Below are 24,408 nucleotides of genomic sequence, written 5' to 3'. Positions count from 1 at the left end.
GTAACTTCTAGCTTCAATAAATATCAAGGAGCCACAGTTTGGAGTTTAGGATTGTGTACTTTGCTTTCCTTAGCCCAAGCATTACTACTGTGATGTAGCACTAATATTCTAGGACTTTTTCACTGAAGAGAGGCAATGCGGTCACTTTTTGATGGGAACAGTTTCATGATGTCTTCATGGAGGAAAAGCATCCTCGAAGCTGGCACTGACACAATAAGAAAAATGGACTTTTAAAACTACGATACACATTCAAATCCCTGCTCTGTCAGTTTCGGGCAAGTTTCATCTCTGAGCCCCAATTTCTTCACCCGTAAAAATGGGGATTATACTACTGACCTTACAGGATTGTTACCAGGATTAAATGAGAATGAATGTCAAGAATATGGCACAATGCCCGGCAGGATTCAGGTGCAAATAAACTATTATATTACTGGAATCAAAGAGCCTGGCACTGGCAATTTCGTTTATTAAGGAACTTTAAATTCTACCTAAAACGAAGCAGTGATATAAAGAGTTAAAAGCTTCCACCACAACATCAGCCACACCCCTCTCTAGTGACTTCTCGGCTCCCAGAGTCCCTGGGGCTTGCACAGTTTTGCTGCAACTAAGTGAACTCCACACATGTTGGTTTGTGTCATTTACATTCACACATCTATCTATTTTTAGGGTAAAAGCTTCTTTGTGACAAGACTTAGACTTCCTCTGGAGACTATATGCTATTCTTCAAGCAGCAGGCAATTCAAGTAAGTTTTATAGACCAAAGACCTATCAGTTATCAAGAGAAAATGACACGGTATAATTAGGAATAATATCTGAGCAGAGAATGGTTGTTCTTCTGTCACAGCTAATTCGGTGAAGAAAGGCACTTATAGCTGGAAACGTATGGGTAAATACAACAATGAATACTCAGCGGTGTTCATATACAATTTGAATGCATTCCTGTGTTGTGTAGTTGCAGACTAATTAATCTCTATACTGTAATCCAGTGTCTAAAAAAATGTCAGGTAAAATCACTTGCTAGACCCTGATGCTAGATATGAAAGTTCCTTAGGGGAGTTTGAATGAGAGGGCATGAATGCCTGGCAACTCTTCCCATTTACTGAGGGATTAAAATCACCATATGTGAACAGGGCAACACTTCCCAGGTTAGATGGGTAACCAGACCCAACAGGCTTTCTCCAAGATCACAAAAGCAAATTCTACGTTTGTTTGTTTGTTTGTTTAAGATTTTATCTTTAAGTAACCTCTATACTCCATGCGGGGCTCAAAGTTACAACCCCGAGATTGAGTTGCAGGCTCTAACGACTGAGCCAGCCAGGTGCCCCTCTATGGTTTCTTTAAAAAGGTCTGAACAAAACTAACCCTTGGTATAAAAAATCAGAATAGGGATCACCTCAGAGTGGAATGATGACGAAGAAGGAGCACAAGGAAACCTGGAATGATGGGATATCCTCTAACTTGTATAGGGGCATTGGTTATTGTTGGTTATTATTTGGGGTGTGCACTGAATGATTTAAGTAACAAAACTTACTGAATGATACAACTGAGCTTTTTGCATTTTCCTACAGGAAGGAAGGCATGAAGGAAGGCCTGGAAGGGCAGAGTCCAGAAGGCAAGCCTTTCTCATGAGCAGCGGTGGCACTGTGGGGAGCTTGGATGTCTAAGAAGTTGTACAAGGATGAAACTGGCTTCCACCTCACCCAGTGGCAGCAGCTACCTCAAGAAGGAAATACAAGATAGCAAGCAACTCAAGCCAGGATTCTCCTCAATTATCCTTTGCCCCAAACTGAAAAGGATTAATACATGATGAATGAGCTTGGTTAGTGCACTGGGTCTTTTGTGATAATTTTTCTTCAAAGAGCTCATGGCAAAGAAAGAAGCTTTGCTATCGTGGCCATTTTTTTTCTACCAGCGCTAGAAGAGAAGAGATGGGTGGCTGATTTGAGGGTCTGTATAGAAATCTAGTTTTCAAAGCATTGTACAATGAAAAAAAATTAAAAGCTTTAATTATAAAAAAAAAAAAAAAAAAGAAAGAAAGAAAAAACAAAGAATCTTAAAATCCAAATGGAAAAGGGGAGGCTAATCTTAAGCTGGATTTTTAGTCCTGGGCTGTAACAACAGGGAGGAAATGTACAGAAAAGAACTTGACTCTTTCTATCAAGTTGCTGCCAGGAGAGATGCCTGGTGTTTCACCTCATCGACTAAGTAAGTAACAACCCTCTTTCCCCAGAAAGGCTTTTGCTCATCTCTGGTTTTACCCACCCAGCTTGCCCATTTCAAGGAGGCAACAGAGTATAGTGGGGGAGAAGCAGAGGTCTGACTTTTACATTGAATCCAGGTCTAATACCTTGGTGCCCCCATTTTCTTCATCTGTAAAACGTGAAGAATAATAGTATCTACCCTCAACACTTCCGTATTAAGTAAATTATACACATATAAAGAGTTAAGAATAGGGTACAGCACATGGTAAGCACTCAGTAAAAGTTGGCTAATCATGATGAAAATATTCAGGCTTCACCTGGTTCATACCAGCACAAAGTTAGGAAGCAAAAGATGGGTGAATCAGGAGAGAACCAGACACGTGCTGACCTCTAGACTGCTAATGCTTGGTCTTATACATCTTGTTGCCCTAAAAACATGCCACGAATGAGTTTTGAGGTAAGACCTCTGTAAGACTGGGTACAGAGGCTCTGATGAAGCAAAGGTAACAACACACTGAACTCTACGATCAACAACTGGTAACAGAGCCTCCTCTATTCCACAGCCACCCTTGAATATGTCATTAGTCAACCCACTTTATTTGTAGCTGGAGCTTAGAAATATTAAAAAACCCATGGTTTCATCATCCAAGCACAACCCTGTTGCCACTCTGGCACATTCCCTTCCAGCCCCATAGGAACAATTCTGTGTTATTTCAAACTCTGTGTTCCTTTAAAAAATGGCTGCACAACATCCGAATATATGATGCTTCACACAATTTACTTGATTGACCCTCTCGAGTTCTCACTTTTACAAAGAACAACTTGTGCATTTAACTTGCTTCTTTTTGTGAGCTTGTATTAGAACTGCTGCCTTAGGAAGTTATTCTATAAGTGAAGTTGCTGAGTTAACTACTCAGAATGTGAGTCCTTTTATTCATTCAACTTTCATTGGGTATTTATGCAGTGCCTGGCACTGTGATCAGACTGAGAATAAAACGTGGTCTTGGTCCTTGTCCTCAAGGACTTCACAGGTGGGGGTGGGTGTGGGAAGTATATTGCTAAATACCCTTTATATAGGGGTGGTACCAATTTATGTTTTCTAATAAACAGTCCCCATTTTACCACATCAACACTATTAGGATTCCAATAAACAAGCCAAACAAAAACTGGGTTTACTATTAGGTAAAAAAATGAAGTCTTGCTTGAATTTGAATTAATGTTTACTGGTTAGCTGTGCCTCCTCTTGTATGAATCACTTCATGGTCTTGCTCAGCTTCTACTGGGATATTGGTGTATTTCTCATGGATTTGTTATGTTTTCTTTATGGAGCAAAGATGTGAGCCCACCATTAGGACGCACTGCCGTGCTATTTCCTAGTTTCCCGTTTAGTCTATTTTTCCACACTTGAATGACTCTCACTAATTTGTACTTGGAGCTCTGCAAATTGGCCTATACTGAGAAATTTCATAAGAAATGACTCAGTGAAACCTATTGCTTCATCTGCTGAAAGGATGTTGAGGATAACACAGGTTACATTAGTTTCCTCTTTACAAGAGCCCACAAAAGAAATTTCTTTCTGGTATCAGTACCAGGAATAATTATGTGTCTCCTGAGTAGTGGGTTTATTTTTATGTTATGAACACAGTGAATCATGGAACTCATCGTGTCTTCCTTACCCTTCCTAGAAAGGGTAAAGTCAACTAACTACCGCTCACCACTAGCAAATGTAAAGCACTTTAAAAGCACTTCATCTTCTCTCTCTTCCTTTCTTTTTCCCCCATTTCATTTTTCTTATGCATTTGTTTAAAAAATTTAAACCAGGGGGGCGCCTGGGTGGCTCAGTCGGTTAAGCATCCAACTTCAGCTCAGGTCATGATCTCACGGTTCGTGAGTTCGAGCCCCACGTCGGGGTCTGTGCTGTCCAGAGCCTGGAGCCTGCTTCAGATTCTGTGTCTCCCTCTCTCTCTGCCCCTCCCCCACTCACACTCTGTCTCTATCAAAAAAATGAATAAACGTTAAAAAAAAAATTAAAAAAAAAAAAAAAAAAAAAAGGACACAGTCTGGCTTTTAAGGGGCAGACAACCAGGCAAGAAGCAAGCACACGATTACCAATAAGCGCAGTAAGTGCGAGGACAGAGAGAGGCGCTGTGGACACACACCGGAAGGGCGTTGAATTCAGACTGAAGGGCTCTCTGGAATGACTTCTGGGGAAACGATGCAGAGGCCAGAGGGAAAAGCAGTCTAACAGAGAATGAGAGGCAAAGGCAATCCAGGGGATAGAAGAGGCCTTATACACTGACCTAAGGAGCTGAAACTTGATCCTGAAGACTATGGAGAGCCCACTGCAAGATTTTAAATGGGATTTGAATGACGTGACCAGACTTGCATTTCAGAAAGAATGGGCTAGAAGGGCGTGCAGAATAGATTACGACAGGGGATAACAAAATGAACCAGCAACTCCAGCTATGCGGTCAGAAGTGATAAGGACTGGAGTGATTGAATGCATTAACAAAATAAGGTTCCCATTTTTATTACACTTTCTAGCTATTATTAATATGTAAGAATGCTATGAATTTTTGCCAAACTCAATAAATTTAACCTCTTGAATTCAGATTTCTATAAATATTTCATATCACCAAACAAGCATAATTTTATCTCTTATTTTCAAATATTTATATTCCTTATTGTACTGGCCAGAGCTGTATTTTTTTTAACAAATAATGACCCAAACTATAGAAACTGAAAAATAGTCCAAGGGAACAAAACAGAGAATTTGGCAATGATTTAAACTCTTTAAGAACTTAATACCGCAAACCAGAAACAATGAACACTGGGGAGACATGTGCTGGGACAGCTACTCCCTGCCTGGCTGTGGGCACAGCTCAGGGACAACTGCTACCTACCACGTGGCCCCAGTCCTGCTCAGATGGGCCACCTAGTTATATGTAAGGAAAAAAAGAAAGAAAATGGAATAGCGTATTTCTTCCAGCTGTGGAAGGAAGATAAATTTCTGACTTTTGTGAAATAAAGGATATTATCAGAGAGACAAACTGAATGGTGTGAATATGTAAAAATAAAGTAGTTTTACCCAATGAAATGGAAAACGAAGGGAACAGGTGACGAAAATAACTGATATAAGCTTTCCCATAGATGTATGTGTGCGCGCGCGCGCGCACGTGTGTGTACATCCATTACAAATGTGAAATACGTAAGGTCAATAACCATATCTCATTGAACATATGGTCAAATGGTCAAGACAGGTAATCAATTTACACGTAAAGGAAACAGAAAGAGTAAATTATCATTTGGAATACCGCACAGCTCCTACAAAATGAAAGACCTATAAAAACACCGTTAGGGACTCAATATACATTTGCTAAATGAAAAAGCGGACAAAGAAAGCTAGAACACAGTATAAAGAAAAGTATGCTTGCATGTTGCTGGCAGCACTGCCAACTAGCCCGAGCTCTCTGGAGAGCCACGCAATAAAAGAAACAGCTACATACGAATGCACGCACATCTGTGTGCAAACACACACTCTGACCTCTTAGGTCTTGGAGGAACTATATCCCTGAAAGGACACAGAGTCATTTGTTTAACGATATTCAGAGTAGAACCATTCAGAACAGGAAGAAGTGGAAATAATCCACAGACCTAAAAAACGGAAAAGGCGTTTAAGACAGTCACACTGAACAGTTTCTGAAAAGACACATGTAGGGTCATAAAGAACTAGAAGTGCGAACAGAGGAACTCACATCGATGCTTTGCAAACGTGCATATATGCATGTGACTTAAGAAGGATGCAGACAGGGAGCCTGGTTGACTCAGGCGGAAGAGCATGTGATTCTTGATCTTGGGGTTGTGAGTTTAAGCCCCACGTTGGGTGTAGAGATGACTAAATAAATGATCTCTAAAAGAAGAAAAAAGAAGAAGGATGTTGACAGAGTGAATGTCCTCCTACAGTCTTATTTTATGGAGGCCCACAGGCCTTTGTGCAATCCAGAAGCCGAGCTGGTGCTACTCAGTGAACCGCACAATTATCTCCTTCCTTTAACGTAACACGACCCAGCAGGCACCTCACCGTCACCCTTCAGTCAGGGCCACCACAAGAACGTACACTTTGCTTTACCACTGAGGTTTCTGGAAAGGAAAGCAAGTGCTGAACATCTAACGGACTTACCGTGAGTGTGGCCAGGGACATAAAGCCAATAAGGTTATTCCACACTTTATCGATGTCCTTCAGCAGCTGCTGGAGTTTCTCACTGCACACCGCGGTGGCTTTTATACCCAGCTCCACACGCTTGGTCACCCTGTACACCTCAACAACACCTACAGAGTGAGAGAGTGGAGTTGGGCGCGGGCAGTGCAGAAAGGTGGGCGGCACAAGGCGGCACTACTGCGTGCAGGTATCTTAGCTGGAAATATGGATTGTTTCTCAACAGAAGTGAACTTACCACTCCTTGGGACCAGTCCACCTCCAGTGCTGCAGGGTAACTTACTGGTAAGAGCACAGCCTATAGCTACACTACCTGGGTTCCAATCCCAGTTCTGCCGCTTACTAGCTGTGTAACCCTGGGCCAGTCACATAACTTCTCTGAGCCTCACTTTCCTCATCTGTAAGATGGGAATACTAAAAGCACCTCACCAAAGAGGATTAAATGGGTTCATACTGTAAAAGGCTTAGAAGAGTGCCCATAGAACATTAGGCACTATGCAGTATTAGCTCATTTTCTTTCTGGCTTCTTTCTTTCTGGCTTTAAGTTTGGGAAATCCCATTTAACTGGCTGAAAATGGGAATATCAAAAGCTTAAAAGAATCTGAATGTCAATATCACCACAAAGTAATTAAGAAACAACTCACTTCTCCGAATGCCCAATGATTTACAAACCCTGTGGCTTCACGCATCGTTTATAAACATAACAGAACACAGGACGGCTCTTTTCCCGTGGTCTCTGAATTGTGGCTGAGTTCGTCAAGCAAGGAGGACAGGTGCCAAGTATCTTCACATTCTAAGGATGGTCACCAGACACATCCCCAACCTTTACCCGAGCCTCTAGAAGCGAGGACTGGAGGAGTTGTCTGCAGAGCAGTACCTCATCAACCTGTGTACAGCCCACTGTGGCTTTTCCTCTTCTTTCCCCAGAGGAAGGGCAGGAGTCACTGCCTATCCTACACCAAGTGAGGGGACTTCTCAGACAACCCCTCACAGACACTAGGCGATGTGTGCAAGGAAAGACAGGCGCCCTACCACCTGGTGTGTTCCCGCAGTAGAGCCGTGGCTGTCTGAGCAGGAAGGAGGAACAAGAGTGCGGCAGTGGAACTGCAGGAGAGACCACGTCTCCCCCCCACCCACTCATCCAGCAGGTATTGGTGAGGGACTACTACGTGCCAGGCGCTCAGGTACAGCGCCTTACAGACATTCCCAGGGGACAAAACAGACCAAATCACTCCCTTCTTAGAGGTTCCTTGCAGGGGAGGGAGACAGATAACAAATAAGAAAAGGTAAAATATACAAGATATTAAAGCTGACGGGACAAAAGACAAATCAAGCAGAGAATGGGAGAGGAAGGATGAGGGTGGGGTGAGAAGGCACAGTTTTGAGAAAGAGAGGCCAGGGAAGACCTCCCTTAGCGGGTGACACCTGAGCAGAGATGTGAAAAAGACTAGGGTCCAGTGCATGTGGCTCTGGCCACGGGCCAAGCGGGAGCTTCAGGAGGAAAAGAACACCAGATTGGACAGAGACCGGAGTTTCAAGCTGGAATGGGACATTTAACAGCTGAAGGTAGTCAGGGAGGTAAGGAATCGGTGATGTCGTGAAGGGGTGGAGAGGAAGAATCGACAGAGCATGGTAAGGCATTAATTAGAGACCCAATGTTTTCATTCTAGTAAACCAGTAACACAGATGCAATTTTACATTGTTGCTGCTAGTATGTGTATAGTAAGGACTGAAAAACTTTGCCACAGATACTTTAAGTCAAATAGTGTGGTTTCTGTCTGTGACTTAAGCATCTCACCCACAAACGCAGATACTACTTAGTGAAGTCATATGTAACTTGAAAGATCTAGATTAAAATACTTAATGTAAGGGAAAACTGAAAATACTATCAAGTGTCAGGATTTTGAATAAGTAAAACATAAATGAACATACCTAATAAATATTCCATGCCTTGGGCTGACTGAATTACTTCTGTGCACACAGAACTACTACTGATTCCATTTAAGGTATCATTTGCCTTCTTAATGACCTATAAGAAATGAAATCACATCACCTTATATAATTGAGAAAAGTCATTGCAAATCAATTTACTATTAGTAGAGAACCCAACAGAGAAGCCAGGAGGTGTGAAAAAGCATGACTGACTGATATATGTATATGATCATGCTGAAACAAATGTGAGAATTTAATTTTAACCTTGAAGAAACCATCCTCCATTTCTTTGGAAAAGACAGAGGTTCTTTAAGTTTAAATATTATTTTAATTTAGGCAGCATTAATGATATCATTTTGTTATTTTCTTTTTTCTTCTTTAGAGAGACAGAAAATGTGCTCGTGTGCATGTGAGAAGGGGAGAGGTGGGGGGGAGAGGGAGGGAGAGGGAAAGGGAGGGAGGGGGAGAGAGGGAGAGAGAGATAGAGAGAGAGAGAAAGAGGGAGGGAGGGAGGGAGGGGGCGAGAGAGAGAGAGAGAGAGAGAGAGAGAGAGAGAGAGAGAGAGAGAATCTTGAGCAAGCTCCATGCTCAGCATGGAGCCCGACAAAGGGCTCAATCCCATGACCCTGGGATCACGACCTGAGCCAAAATCAAGAGTCAGATGCTCAACCAACTGAGCCACCCAGGCGCCCCTCACTGTTATTTCTTAAACACAGTGACAGGTGAGGGCACAAGGGACAAATGAGCCACTTTTGCTATCATACACGTGAAAGAAGCCTCACTTAAGCCGTATGGCTTTCCCTCCAGCTTCCCTTTGCACAAGGCCATGGAGGAAGAGCTCTCCTCAAGTTTTCCTCTGTCCATTCAAAGGCACCACGGAGAGGGCAAAACGGCACAAGACAGCACTCACACATGTGAAAGCACCGCAAAAGTGACATACTCACATCTAGGGCGCTCCCCAGGCACCTCTGCCATTCATATGCATATCTCTCATTCTCCTGTGAAATTTGTAAAAACAACGGGGTTAAACAGGCAGGACTGGAGTCCTCTATGATTTCTGTCAATGTACAGAGCATTGGAAGGCTTTACTTTTTATTAAAAACACTCTACTTCAAGCATGGTTTATCTCTTGAAACCACTGATGACTCTTCACAATTACTAAGTGCACCTTCTGAGCACATGATCTGTGAGTCTGAGGGGAATGTTTTGTAGCAGCTTCCCTCTGCAAATGTTGGCTCACTGGTTCTAGGAATAGTTTAAGCTTCTCCAAAGGCACTCGCCACATAGGTGTCTAGTACAAGAGCTAATACTAAACCACCAGCTTCCCACTCCACAGTTATGACGCTGTGTGTGCGTGAGCATGTGTGAACGACAAGAAGGGCACAGAGGAGAGATAAGGGTATCGGCTGTAGGAGGAAGACAGCGTGGGACTAAGACGCAGCAAATGCAGACTTTCCTCATCTCCTCTATCCGGTGTTTTAACATTCACTAAGTCTAAAGTGATAAAGTCCAAGTGCTCAAAGAAAAACTCCCCCAAACACCCCTCCTCGTGAAGTCTCCTGAACAATTTCAATTTTAGGGCCGCTGACTCCTTTCAGCAGATGTCCCACCTGAGAAGTATTTTTATCCAGGGCTAATGCTGCCATTCTCTCACTTTAACTGAATATTTTGTGTCTGGTGCCTTGTGACTTTCTGTCCCTCGCTTCCCCACAGAAAGTTGAAAGCAGTTTTTCTTGAGGCCCTCAGTGCTCAGTTGGTCTTTTCCCTGCCCCTCTGTAGAAAACTCCCCTGCTCACCTCCACCTCTCCTGTCAGATCTTTGTATTTGTCACGGATGACAGGCAGAGCCGGCTTCTCACTCAGAGTGTTGGAACGGTCCCTGAAAGGCTGCTCCAAAGCCGGAGAAGGAGAAGAACGGCTTATTTCTTTATCACCAAGGCTCAAACTCCTTTTGTGTGATCCTGGAGAAGTGGATGGCACAAAGGTTCTGATTACTCAGCTTAATTCAAGCCGAGGCTCTTCCTTGCTAACATGACCCTCTTCTTTAGATGCTTCTGTCATGAGGCATTCAGAAACATAATCCGTGTTCATTCTCCTCTGGCAAGCTATCCAGGCATATCTCGGAGATGTTGCGGGTTTGGCTCCCAACCACATCAATAAAGTGAGTATTGCAATAAAGTGAGTCAAATGAATTTTGGGGTTTCCCAGTCCAGATAAAAGTTATGTTTGCCCTATGCTATAGTCTACTAAGTGGGCAATAAATAGCATTATGTCCAAAAAAAAAATCAATGTGCAAAGATTAAAAAATATTTCATTGAAAAAAATCACAAGCTCAGCCATCATCTGAGCTTTCAGTGAGTTGTAATCACTGATCACAGATCACCATAACAATGTAATAATGAAAAAGTTTGAGATGTTGCAAGAATCACCAAAATGTGACACGGCGACACAAGTGAGCAAACGCTGTTGCAACAATGGCACTGACAGACTTGCTTGACTTAAGGCTGTTTCAAATCTTCAAACTGTAAAAAACACAGTACCCAGGAGGCGAAATAAAATGAAGTATGCCCTATGTTGAATCCTTCTGGTTGTTCACTTCTGCTTGGTTTCCCTGACTTTAATTTTCTCCATTACTCTTCCCTGATCTAGCACAAGTGCAAAGCCACTGGAGTCTGGAGGACAAAGTGTCTTTTTAAATATCAGTGCGTAAGAGTCGTGTTGCCTTTCCAGTCATTAGTCACGGATTTGCACTGAGCTCCTACATACTCTCGATCCAACAGAAATCAATGATGCCTTCTGTCAGGATGGGCTTAAAGCAGAAGGGGCAAACTCAAATGCTTTCAGAGAGCAGGCAGGTCAAGTGCATGGCTGAAGTGGGTCAGCCAGAGAGAAGAGGTGATGGGGACTGTGACAAGGAGGACAGCATACCCCATCTGTTAGAGGGGGCAGTGCCACTCAGCTCTACCTGATTGTCAAAAGGGGGAATACAGGCCTAGTATTGCCAGATATTACTTTTCAAGAAAAGCTAGAAATCCAGATTGTGAAATCTCATGATTCTTATTGGCTGGCAGCACATTAAAAAAACCTTCTGTGTGGCTCAATCAAAACAAGTCTGCAGAGGCAACCTGGCTGGCTCGGTCATTTAAGCGTCTAACTCTTGGTTTTAGTTCAGGCCATGTTTACACGGTTTCGTGAGTTCGAGCCCCTCATCAGGCTCTGTGCTGACAGTGCAGAGCTTACTTGGGATTCTCTGTCACCCCCCTCTCTGCCCCTCCTTCACTCGTGCTCGCTCTTTCAAAATAAATCAATAAACTTAAAAAAAAAAAAAAAAAAAAAAAAAGTCTGCAGACTGGATCCAGACCCACGTTGCAGCCTCTGGATTAAAAAACACAGTCCATAGCCAGGGAATAAGAGCAGGGTTGACTTGTCCCCAAATGCATCAAATCCATTTCTCTGGCTCTTTTAACACAGTACCCCTCTAGCCAACAAGCTAATGAACAGACTGTATGCTGTGCTTGTTTTTAGCCCAAAAAGCAATTATCTGAGGGATACTGCCTTGACTTCAGTTTAGCTGCAAACCCTTTTGTATAGCCATCTATAATAGACCCTGATTTCAGAGGCTGCAAATCCATTTCCCACTAAACCAGAGACCAACTTTCTGTTAGAAAGAACACCTAATATCTCAGTGGAAGAAACCACCACAGTACAGTCGACACTGAAAGCAACTCACCTTGAACAGAAAGGTCAAAGGTCGCCAGCTCACTTTTGATCATTTCTTCACTGGATTTCATTTTGCTCTGTGAATTGGCCACCAAAAAGTCAAATTTGCTGATTTTGGGCTTTTCACTTTGAAACTCTCCAAAGTCATCTGCACATTCTTTGGGAGTGTCGTGAGAAGTGCCGCTGGAGGCCGGGCTTGGACAGGTGGCGTCCGGGCTTCGTTCGGCTGTAGGCAAGTCCTGTCTCGTGAAATCTTTATAGTCCCCACTTTCATATTCCTTTTGCTCACTGGTCTGAGGAATCACATCTTTAAAACTGGCAAAAGCTGGGAAGGTGGCCTCTGGAAGAGCATCTTCATTTGCGAAGGTTGTTACTCTGGAGAGAGAGGTCATGGTGATGTTTTCGGAACTGCCGAATGAAGTCTCTTTCTTTTGAAGAACCGAGGCAGCTGAGGAGGACCCGCTTCCTGCTGAGAGGACAAATGGAGAGAGTTTTCTGCCCTGAGACGCATCATCCCTGTCTGACCAGTCATAGCTCGTAAGTGTGCTCACTGCAAAATTGCTACTGTAGGTTCCAAAAGCAGCATATTTTAAGTCCTCTATATCTGAAAGGGAAATAAGACCCCACAATTAGAGGCAAGCTCATGATTTAGGCAAAATGCCCTAAACTCTGCAGAAGCAAAATGTCTAGCATATTTGATTAGTTTTATGCTATGCTGGAGTTAACTACATTTAGAGCTTGTACTAAAATTAAAGGAATTGGGCTATAAAATCTGATCTTTAAAAACCCACATTAGCTTTGAGTTGGCATTTATATTTAGTTACAGAGTTATTTTCTTTGCATATAAAGATTACTATAAAAGACAGGAGTATCATCTACCAACATATGACATGATTAGGGTTATTTGATAAACTGTTCACTTACAAGTTTTAAGATGTACTTACAATACCCCCTGCCTACAACTGGTGCCTTTTGTCCCAGCTTGGTTGGGAAATGTTCCTTTAACACATGGATGGACAGAATGTACATGACAAACTAGTGAAAAACTGACAATTTCTCAAAAGTAAAGTGCAAGTAATGTCACCTAACTTTTAGCCAGTTCTCAGGAGTCTCTGTCTCGCAAGATCGAACAATAGATTTTAATTAAGCAGTTACTTACCTAGTTGTTATTTTGGTCAATATGATGTCATACTGCTGTGATGGAGTATGAGGAAAGAAAAATCAACCTAATCTACTTTAGCCTCTAAAAAATAGAATCAAAGGTCTGGGTCCTGGTGGGCTCCTGTTTCTCCTTCAACTATGTATCAGCCCCTCATTAAAAAAAAAAAAAAAAAAAAAAGAAAAAAAAGAAAAGAAAGAAGAAAAAGAAGGAAACGCTGGGGCAGAAGACTCATTTCACAAAGCATTCTTAGTACACGTTTAGATCATCTGAGAGATAGCATAAAACACCAGAAAAAATGTAGGTTTTTGATTTAGACACATCAGGGTTCGACTCTAGTGCTGCCACCTACTACTTGTGTGACACTAGGCAAGTTATTTAACGTTTCTTAACCTTGTCCTGCTCACGGAAGGGCCTGTGTTGTGTCGACTCCCCAGTAATGTGTGGAAAGGGCCGCCCCGCTCGATGCCGGCTGAGCAGTACATAATAGCAACATCTGTACAGCATAGTTGCCCCGGGCCTCCATTTGACATTTAGGTGCGGCTTTAGGGTCTACCATGGAGTTATCTCAGAGTGCAAATGAAGGGCCAACTCATCACTTTAATGGTCTGACAAGGGAAAGTTTCTTGCCCATTTTCAAAAAGCACACCCAGCTGAGGCCGAAAGCCGCTCGTGCGGAGTGCCCCGGTTTCAGCAGCACGGTCTATGCAGCCTGGCTGGCGGGCTGAGTTTCATCCTGGTCGCTGTCTACGAGGCCGGAGGGCCAAAGGCAGACTCCCTCTCTCTGACGGCCACAAGTGTACTTTACAAGGCAAATGCTCACGAGTTTGGTGATCCAGGTTTTCCGAACTAAGTCAACAGGTGAACCACACTCGGTCATTTTCTCTTTTTTTCCTCTGAGGGTTAAGGGGCTCCTGCCATGTCCATGGCTCTCCTGACAGTATAAACCAAACCTCTCTCGCTTTAAACTCAAGTAGGAAAAGGGTACTAAATGAATAATAACAGTGGAAAACCCTAGATTACACAAAAGGCGAACCAGCCAAAAGCGGGTACCAGCTTTCATAGAACAGTATATTTTAAACCTCTGTGGTGCAAATGGTACCCTTTCAAATTTGGCTTATTGAACAAGAGGAGACAAAGATTCAGGTGAAAACTGTACAGTTTAGAATGAATAAAACAAAGCTTCAGGCAAAATGCTTTCTTAATCTCCGGCTGTAGCGTTTTGTGCCTCCCACCCCCAGCTACTACTATTTAAAGGGATCAGAAGGTGCCCTGACTCCAGTGAGGGAAACTTCAATCAAGGGGCAGACGCAGTGACACACGAGAGTGGTCTTCAACGTGTGCGTTCAGAAAAATGTCTCAGAATACGGATATTTTTATTATTGGACCCTACCAGAAAGCTTTTTGGGGAAGCTGTATTATGAACTGCTTTAAGAATCTCACCTCCTAAAAGGGTAGCAATTTTCCCAAAGACTGAAGGTAAATTTATTAGAAAGTTAGGCTCTAGTTCGAAAACCACAATCCAGTTGCTATGGTAATAAAAAGACCCTTTTGTGCACTTATGCAATAAGAAAAAAAGGGTTAAAAAAACAACCAGAAATGATTGCAATATAATGAGGTAAAAGGCATTATAAGCAATAAGGGATTACCTTAGCTGAAGAGCTTTTAAATATTTTTATAATACTACAGATCTTCAACAAATCTTATTTTTATTAAAAATGAGAGACATAACATTTTGCCTTTTGGAGCAACTCACAGAAATGACCAAATGAAAGATTTTTAAAAAATGAGTTATGTAAAAAAAAAATCATATATAAAAAAAATGAAGTGTAAATATATAAGATATACCAAAATCCAGCTGATCAAGCTGGATACCAAAATCAAGGCTGGTTTTAAAAGTTTACTTTTGCTTATTTATTGGCCATTATTATGTAAAAAAAATTTACTGAAGTGCAATTCATTTGAACGTATAAGGAAATACTAAAACTGAATTACATAAGGAATATGAGAACATGGTATTCCTAAATCTTAGTATCTATAAATAATATTAAACTGAGTAGTATTTCCTGGCATGGTGAATATTAGTAAACCATTTTCTAAGAAAACTGTGGTAAATCAATTCACTGAGGGTAGGGTAAGCCAAGGAAATTTCTCATTGCCCATGATAACTGTTTTACATTTTCTAAGCAAATTACATGTATTATTGTATGACAGTCTTCAAAATATTAAAGATTCTGGGAGAACTACAACGTAAGTGATGGAAGCCCTGTCTACAAAAATGATATGGAATAACCCACACTTTGTAATCACTGAAGTTTCTATTGCTGGGTCTTCCATTCGATAGCTGAAGTTTGAAAATTGCAAAAGAAAAAGGAAAAAGAAAGCAGAAGGGCTGCAATAAAACGAACAGAGAATCACTACTGTATCTCCAAGTCTACAGGAGAACTCTTACTTAGGCTGTGCTAGGTTGAACTGCTATTGCACACAGATAATAGGCCAAATTGTGTGCTGTAATACAGGTATTTGTTTGCAACCAGGAATGTCCTATTACAGAGGCCAAAGGAATAAACTATGCTAGCTCCTTTCCATCATGGATCTTAAATCAAGACATGGATTTCTTGCTTATGCTGGCAAGTAACCCTATCAGTCTTTTCCATAACCTCTATTCAAATCCCTTCTGAACGGATGTTGAACACAAAAACAAGGTATTTCTTGGAACAAAGAATGTGAGCTGCCACAAGACACAAAGGCCATACCAATTCCCATGGACCTTTTCTAAAGCCGTAAGCATATGCCCAGATGATTACGTTACTGGCTTTTGAAATGGGGGTTTAGAAAAAGAAGAAAGGATACATGTGCAAAATCCACTATTCTCCAGTGTTTTATATAGCAATAAAAATGTACATCGGACTGAGGAAGAAATATCTTTTAATTTCCAATGCTGATTTAATCCAAACTTCACTTACCAACACAAACCATGAAATATGTGTACATTTCAACTTCTTTCTACCCCTGGCCCTATTCTGCCTTTACATTCTCTATTAACTATAAAACCTGGGTTGTGTCCTGTAAGTCTCAAATACTCTGAGAGTTATTGAAGAAAAGAGGAAAGTGATCACACTGTTAAGTATGACAAGCTACAAAAGGCTGCTGTATGATTGCCTTCTAGTTTTTCTAATTTGCACAGAGACCTCCCATTCTTCATTTGTACCGACTCACATACATCCAGGGTTTTAAATGATACCCATGCTATCTGTAAGCACCTTCAGGTTCCTGTTAGTGCTTTAAGTTCAATAAAGAAAAGCAGTTACTCTGTGGGTATTTTAAGTCAGAGGGGGCTGGAAGGCTAAGGAATGGTGTCAGGACATACAGCTGACCCTTGAACAACATGGGTTTGAACTGCATAGGTCCACTTATACATGGATCTTTAAAAATAAATACAGTTTAGTACTGTAAATGTATTTTCTTGTCCTTGTGATTTCCTTAATAACTCTTTTTGCTAGCTTACTTTATTGGAATACAATATATAATACAATACATGTGTTAACCAACTTTATATACGGTAAGGCTTCTGGTCAATGGTATGCTATTAGTCAAAAGTTGTATGTAGATTCTGGACTGCACTGGGGGTCAATGTCCCTAACCCCCATGTTGTTCAAGGATCAACTGTATGTACAGCAGGACTGCTCATGGTCACCATTAACGATCTCACCAAATGAGCATAGAAGATGGCAATTACATTTAGGGCCTTTTGGCCATGCAAGGGAGAGAGCAGCACCCAGAAGACCCTCTTACGCACATAATCTTATCATGCTCTCAAAGCCACTGGGCCAACATTTTCCAAAACAACTTATCAAAAGAGTTCAACTGATGGAAAAACAAAGCTAGAAGCAGCTCTTTAAACATAATTTGATTCTGGGGCACCTGGGTGGCTCAGTCGATTAAGTGTCTAACTCTTGGTCTGGGCTCAGGTCATGATCTCCCGGTTCACGAGTTTGGGCCCTGCACTGTCAGTGCAGAGCCTGCTTGGGATTCTCTCTTTTTCTGCCCCTCCCCCACTTGTACTCTCTCTTTCCCAAACTTTTTTTTTTTTTTTTCTTTTTTAAATTGGGGTGCCTGGGTGGCTCAGTCAGTTAAGCGTCCAGCTTCTACTCAGGTCATGATCTCACGGTTCATGGGTTCAAGCTCCATTTTGGGCTCTGTGCTGACAGCTCAGAACCTGGAGCCTACTTCAGATTCTGTGTCCCCCTCTCTCTCTGCTCCTCCCCCACTCGTACTCTGTCTCTCTCTCAAAAATAAACATTAAAAAAATTTTTTAAAAAGACTAAAAATAAATAATAAAAATAATTTGATTCTTTGAATTATTTTTGTATTTAGCCCAGCTTCTTCAATACTGCCAGCATCCCCTTCCTGTTCATTTGCTACTTTTAAAAATCCATACAGATTTTCATGTGAACAACAGAGTGAATGTAGAATATGAATACACTTGTACATTTGCTCAGGCACTGATGTGTGACACCAGCACTAACTGGATTACTTTACTTGGCATGGGAGTAAACACAACAGTATTTGTTTGTTTGCTTGAACCTGTAGCATAGAGTTCTTCAAGTCTTTGTTGCAAGTTTATATTACCATATTATTAAGACTTCCTCCCGAAAAGTAATGTTACTCTAGAAAAATTAACTGCTCAGTTTATGAACGTGATTATGTTTTACACACAGTTCAGCCTGCTCAGATAAATGCAGAAAGGACAAAATAAAGCAGTCCCAGATGGACCAATTTAGCATTAGATAATTCCATTGACAAAGCAATTTCTTAGCCAAAGCCACCACAAGATTAGTCTCATACACAGCGCTGGAAAATTCTAAATAAAGGGTAGTTGGTATTATCACTAGATGGAGGCTACACCAAGAACTCTTTCTTCCAAATTAGTTAGCAGCATACATCATAATTAAAATGTAATATAATTTACACAAGGTTTCTGAAACCAAGTATTATCCAACTTTCTAAAGCATTAATTTCTGGAAAACACAGTAGTTTGAATGGCAGATTCAGCTTTTCTTTGCATTAATCTAAACATTACTTTAAAAAAAATTTTTTTAAATGTATTTATTTTTGAGAGACAGAGAGAGTGAGAGAGACAGAGCATGAGAAGGGGAGGGGCAGAGAGAGAGGGAGACAAAGAATCTGAAGCAGGTTCCAGGCTCGGAGCTGTCAGCACAGAGCCCGACGCAGGGCTCAAACTCACGAACTGTGAGATCGTGACCCGAGCTAAAGTTGGACGTTTAACTGACTGAGCCACCCGGGTACCCCTCTTTGAATTAATCTAACCCCTAACATGCAACTTTTTTCTTTCTCAAATGGCCTATTGCAGATACTGTAAGTGATCTCTCTGGAATCCTCTTCAAAATCCTCATTTTCAATGGTTTAATTTCTTACTGCCTCAAATTCTTAAAAAAAGAACTAAAATTTCAAAATATAAGAAAAAAATGGAAACCATGGAAACAATCCTTTTTTCCAAGGTTTTTATTGGTCTTGGGTTTATGATCTAAAAAACAATAGTATTCCTAAGGTTTTTTGCTATTAATATTCTCTAAGATAGAAAAAAATATTTTCCAAACTTAGCATTCTCTTATTGCTAACTTTTGTGCATCTTTCTAGAATTATTTTCTCAAAAAATGAAAGTGATTTAAAGCTTGCTTTGAAGATATCCTAAAATCGTTTTAAGAACTTGCTTTATGGACTGTGAGCTTTATAATACATTCTGAAGTTGGAAAGATAACAGGCTCTACAAGTAGAGGGTGAGCACCTATTTCAGACCCACACTGAATTCAGACCTGAAGACTTCCTGATATTAACACTGAACACTCTCCATTACAAAGATTATCAATTTAAATTCAGTTTGCATGTACTGTGCTCAGAAGCCCATCTCAACACCATTTCATGATTTATTTTAAATTTACAGACATCTAGTTATTAACAGATGTATCCCCTGTCCCCAACACTCAACTATTAGATCTGTCCCTCACCTGCCCCTCTTCACAGTATAACTCCTTGTGGTGGTGGGCTCTGTGAGGTTTACTAAGCAATAAAATCGACTCCCATTTTCTCACTAGAAGAAAGGAGTAACTTTTCCCTATTACACAGTGTGTAAGGTTTACATTTATTTTTTAAACATTTAAAGTTATGTTTTAATCCAGTGCCATGTTAAAAATTTATATCAATGGGATTATTAGGGGAAAGGGCTAAACCAATACTTTCTTAGGAGAAAGGTATTTGAAGAGACAAAAGGGAAAACCCTTTAATCACAGGAAGTGCTATTGTTTTACACTTGATATGGACCAGGTATTTCTTTGGTCTAATCCTGAAAAAGTACAAATTACACACATCCCCACACTTTCAAAATATGCCAAAGAATTATTTATTAACATAGGACTTACAGATCACAAAAGAGAGTGGTACAGAAGAGCTGGAAAAGAAGTCATCAGAATAAGCATGCAGATCAGTATTTGCAGAGGAATATACCAAAGCAAGTTCGAAAAGGCACATTCACACAGAAAATGTCTAAATTGAAAAAAAGACATCAGAAAAGCAGCCAAAAAGAAAAAAATACTGATAATAAGGCGCTGATTAAAATACAACGATTTTCAATGTCAAAGAAGAGCTACTTTACAGGTAGGTAGGGAGCTACAGAAGTCTCGCTAACCCTTTGAGAGTGTCACAAATGAGGGTAAGCTCTTGCTGCCAACAAAACCAGATGATTGTAATGACTGCACATCAAGATGCTTTGGGGCCATATTAAATTTAGTGGTGGGGATAAAGCAGCCTAGATGAAATTATATTGCAGCAAGGGCTCAAAGGGTTAAATGTAATAATACGCAGAGAAATCAGGCAATGTTATTATTAGTATTATCTACCTTCCATACAAAGAATAATTGCAAGAGTTAAAAGAGACAGTATCCCTTTCAGAGTTAAGTTAGGGTTCCTCAACAACACTAAGGTCCAGAGATAGCAATCTGCTAGGTTTTATTCTCTTTTCATCAGCCCAGTTTTTATTTCTCCAATGAGAAGTTATCTTTAACCCTCAGACCAAGAGAGCATGAGATACTGCAGTCAATGGGAGGATAAAGAAAAACCAAACTGCGTTGAAGAAGTCCCTGCCATTTACCTTCTACAGTACATTTATGCAGCAGTTTTGCCCAACAACAATATAGCCCATTGGTCAGACATCAACCCCTTGTGACAACCGCTCTAAAGGGATACTGCTCTTTCTGACAGGAGGTTTACAGATCAAAAAGAGGAAACAATCTGCTTGTAAGGATATCCTCAAACTGAAGAGACTTGGCTTGAACATTACAGGTTCCAAGCTGGGAATGTTCCAAACATACATAAAAGAACATGTGCACAGAAGATTATTTTCACAGGTCAATCAGAACAAGCTCAGTCAAAAAACCTCCCCTCCCCAAATAAAATGGAAAAATTTAAAAGAAGGAAAAAGAAAGACATCACAAACCTGATTAGACTCATCTCATAAAGACATCTAGCTTGGCACTATGAAAGAATATAGATTCACTTTCAGAAAAATAGCTTCTAATTAGTAACTTGAGAGTCCAGAAGGCTAGTATACATGTTATGAGATTTTTAAATAAAAATCAAATATTGTTCAAAAACACAGAGCACTCTGCAACCAACCACGGTGGCTCAAGCAGCTCGTACAAAAAAGAGAAACAAAATCACCCTATCAAACAAAGAGCAGCAAAAAAATAGGAAAACGTCTGAGGAAAAGTACAAAAAAAGGAAGTCAACAGTCAGGGGCACAAGGAGCCCCGCAGACAGCCCACCGCCCTTAGACAAAGCCTCAGCAAGCCGCCACGGGAGACACACACGGTCTCTGAACACCTGCTCTCGATTCGGCACCCCATTTAAGGATACCTCCAACATTTCAACAGCCAAAGGACGGATGCGATTTTGTTTTCTGACTTACCAATGTGATCTATGCAAAAGCCGTAATACTCTTTAACATTTCTGCTGGAATCTGTAAACTTGGAAGTGTCTTACATGTCCCTCTCTAGTTAGAAAAACAACAAACTCTTCATATGCATAATACGTTTTCTAGAATAATACAGTAATATTGAGATAGTTCTCATTATTAAAGGCCACAAAATGGGTTTATCTTTCTATATAACGTAGCAAATAACAAAACAAAATAAAAACGAGGACACTTGGGAATCTAGATTTTATGTCAGGAAGTTGGACTAGAGAATAAACTGCTACATGTAAATCCATACAGAATTTAAAGAGGGCTCCCTTATAGGATGTTTTCAAACATTTTATGAGAAAGTGAGTAGTTACCCTATTCTACCATCTACAGATGTGTTACAATTTAATACTTTCAGTAATAGAGTTAACGCTGAAAACCATACCTGAACTCCACTAACGACTCATGCCCTCCTCCTTGCCAGACCCTGGCACACAGGACATCCACACACAAGCTCTTTCCATCCTCTCTTGCGGGGATGTGGCAAACCACAGTACGACTGGCTAAACTAATTTTTACTAAGACTTGGCCTAACAAGAATCAGTTCTGTCAGCCAAACAGAATACTATATTGGCCGCTGCCAAACAGACCCAAGAGAAGAGAAAAGGAGAGGAAAACACTGACCTCACTCACAGAAATGGAGGAACAGTACCCACACTGCAAAAGTCTTTATAAAATTCCTGGTGATGTAGGGTTCATTTAGCAGTGGATTTTTATGTGCCTCTAACACCAAGTTGGGGTTAGAGTTTGAAAATAAAAATATTTTAGCTATCCAGTCTAAGTTCCAGAGTATTCATGGGATCCATATATCCAAGTACCCACAGAATTGAATTTAAACACTGCTTCAATGGGACTGGCAATGAAGAGGTTATTAGAAATCCATTAAGGTTAAGAGCCAGAGCCTTACTCTACTATAAGTCAACACCCACCGAACCATCTTTGAAATCTACATCACCATTACCAGAGTAGTCTCACCAATTCCTCACCTGCAGCAGGAGGATGCTGGCCACTAACTGTTGGTAAATCCAAAGAGCTATCAGACATGACATGCTTAAGATCTCCTCCCACATCAGCCAGTTTCATGTCAAACTGAACAGAGAGTGCATCTTCAGAGTCCTCCTTGCCAACACTGCTGCCACCAATGGAAGGGAGATCCAAGGACTTCACTGAAGCAGAGTCTTCTTTGGTGTGTCTGAAAGCCACTGATTTCTCACCCAGAGATTTGTCTGAGTTCATGGAAGAAAATTTACTAGAGTGGAAGTCAGCAAAATCATCATCACTTTTTCCTGAAGGGGTATTATCTTTCAGTTCTTCAATACCCAGTCCAGATCCTTCCAGAGAAAGTTGTTTGAAGACATCGTATTTGGTGGACGTGGCAGCGGAGTTTTGTCCACTCTTCACTGTGCTGCTCGAGCTGCCACTTAGAGGAACAGGACTAGCCTCCTCTTTAAGGGCGTCATATTTATCATCTGCCTTTTGCTCAGATGAAACAGAGCTATTACTGAAAGCCATAAAATCTGCAAAGTCATCCTGTTCCCCAACAGATGCTGGACTAGAATATTCCCCAAAAAGGTTGAATTCTCCAAAATCATCAGCCAAACTAGACATCTTAGTTGATGCCAGTGCTGTCGTAGCTGCAGCAGATCCTGTTGGCTGTGGCCGTGTGGAAACAGATTTGGATGCACTAAAAGCAGCTGAAAAAGATAATGGTTTCTCGCTGCTGCAGTTAACTGAGGAAAACATATCAAGGTCTGCTAAGTTCAGAGGATTCTTCACTTGTGTTTGTTGTTTCTGTTGTACAGCTCCTGAGGGGAAGGATGCTGGAAAAGTTTGGTCTTTTGTTGGTGGCTCTAGTGGTGATAGACTATCGGCAGTTTTAAAATCGGTGAAACCGTCATCAGTGCTCGCAGATCTGAATTCTGCAAAGTTTTCTCCTGAAAGAGAAAAATACGGCAAAATAAATAAGAATGCTGAGCTGAACACCACATGATGCACAGCATATTAAATTACAAGCATACTTTTAGAGACTTGCCCCTCACTAGCTTGACATTATTCAACCGCAGCTTACACCCTACCAAAACAGCTCTTTGGACACTACACATCTGTTTCCGTGCCAAAGGCTAGTGATGCCAAAATAAATAAAAACCAAACCGAGAGCACCTAACCATGTCAGTTTCGTTTGCTCATTTTAACGTGATAACGTGTCCTAGTGCCATACCCTTCAAGTGGCCAAAAGCACTGCTCTCAGGACTTTTTTCTCACTACAGCCAGCTGGCCAAGCACACAAGAGAAGAAGAAATGGGTGCTGGAGGTTCCTGAAGAGAGAGACATTAAGATGATCCTTTAAAGATAAAATGTTTTACATGGTGATCAATCAGGAAAAAAGTATCATGGGTGCTCTAGTGAAGTATTACGAAAAATCCTGCATCTAGTATTTAGGATGTGAAACACCTTGCTCAACTAGGTACTTCAGGCATACTGTTAGATAATTAAGTGGTCTTGCTCAAGTGCGTGGAGGCATTAATTTGAAGCTAACTTTGATGAAAAATTATGAAAAGGTATCTACTTATTTGCAAAGCATTCATTCCAGCTAAGGACACATTTTAAAGTGGCTTCTCTATATAACAAATAAGCCGAATCGCACAGAAAAAAAATCTGTGAGCACTTGGGCTTATCTCGAAATCAGCCATGTCACTGTACCAACTAGTATTTACTCTTATTTATTAAAATTCAAAAGGATTTGAATAAATACCAACTCCACTATTAAAAATTTCAAGGGACAGTATTTAAACTTTATACTGTGCTACTCTGAGAAAGGAGTTACTGAAATGTTTTTCTTATTATTTTTTAGAGAAAATAGGTACTAATGTATTTCTAATAAATAATTAAATAGACTCAGTTAAGATGTTGATAAAAATCTGAATCCATGATTCTAAACAGAGTTTCTTTTCTTTATTATGAGAGTGACGTTATCACTCTTAAGTATGAGGTTAGGAAGCAGATGATCTCAATTTTTCTAATGGTGTCTGAAGGTCTTCCATAAAATCTACTAGATTTTACCAGGTAATGAAAATCAGAGCTAAACCAAATATAAATATAGCTACACCAACATCACTTATTATTTAAAAATATTAATGCTATTC

At 40.8% G+C, this 24,408-nt stretch overlaps 1 protein-coding gene and 1 long non-coding RNA gene across 16 annotated transcripts in view; one reads left to right on the top strand and one right to left on the bottom strand.

Annotated features, from left to right (window-relative positions):
* LOC122206506 overlaps positions 1-1,791 on the top strand; it is a 6,357-nt gene extending 4,566 nt beyond the window's left edge. The window contains exons 2-3 of the long non-coding RNA XR_006196490.1: positions 667-743; positions 1,569-1,791. This is a non-coding gene — a long non-coding RNA (uncharacterized LOC122206506). The remainder of the gene's footprint in view (positions 1-666; positions 744-1,568) is intronic.
* Positions 1-24,408, bottom strand: part of SYNRG (synergin gamma) — an 86,895-nt gene that overhangs the window by 12,147 nt on the left and 50,340 nt on the right. For 10 of the 15 annotated variants that reach the window (XM_042915744.1, XM_042915747.1, XM_042915750.1 and 7 more), the window contains 6 exons: positions 22,252-23,199; positions 12,079-12,672; positions 10,146-10,309; positions 9,294-9,347; positions 8,350-8,446; positions 6,382-6,530 (listed from right to left, as the gene is read on the bottom strand). In XM_042915744.1, the coding sequence (XP_042771678.1) occupies positions 6,382-6,530; positions 8,350-8,446; positions 9,294-9,347; positions 10,146-10,309; positions 12,079-12,672; positions 22,252-23,199 (2,006 nt within the window). Of the gene's footprint in view, positions 206-6,381; positions 6,531-8,349; positions 8,447-9,293; positions 9,348-10,145; positions 10,310-12,078; positions 12,673-22,251; positions 23,200-24,408 lie in introns of all 15 variants that reach the window. The other 5 variants (XM_042915752.1, XM_042915754.1, XM_042915757.1 and 2 more) reach the window with 4 other exon arrangements.

This window comes from Panthera leo, chromosome E1, assembly GCF_018350215.1.
Source record: "Panthera leo isolate Ple1 chromosome E1, P.leo_Ple1_pat1.1, whole genome shotgun sequence".
Classification (NCBI taxonomy): Eukaryota; Metazoa; Chordata; class Mammalia; order Carnivora; family Felidae; genus Panthera; species Panthera leo.
This window is presented reverse-complemented; position numbering and strand designations above follow the sequence as displayed.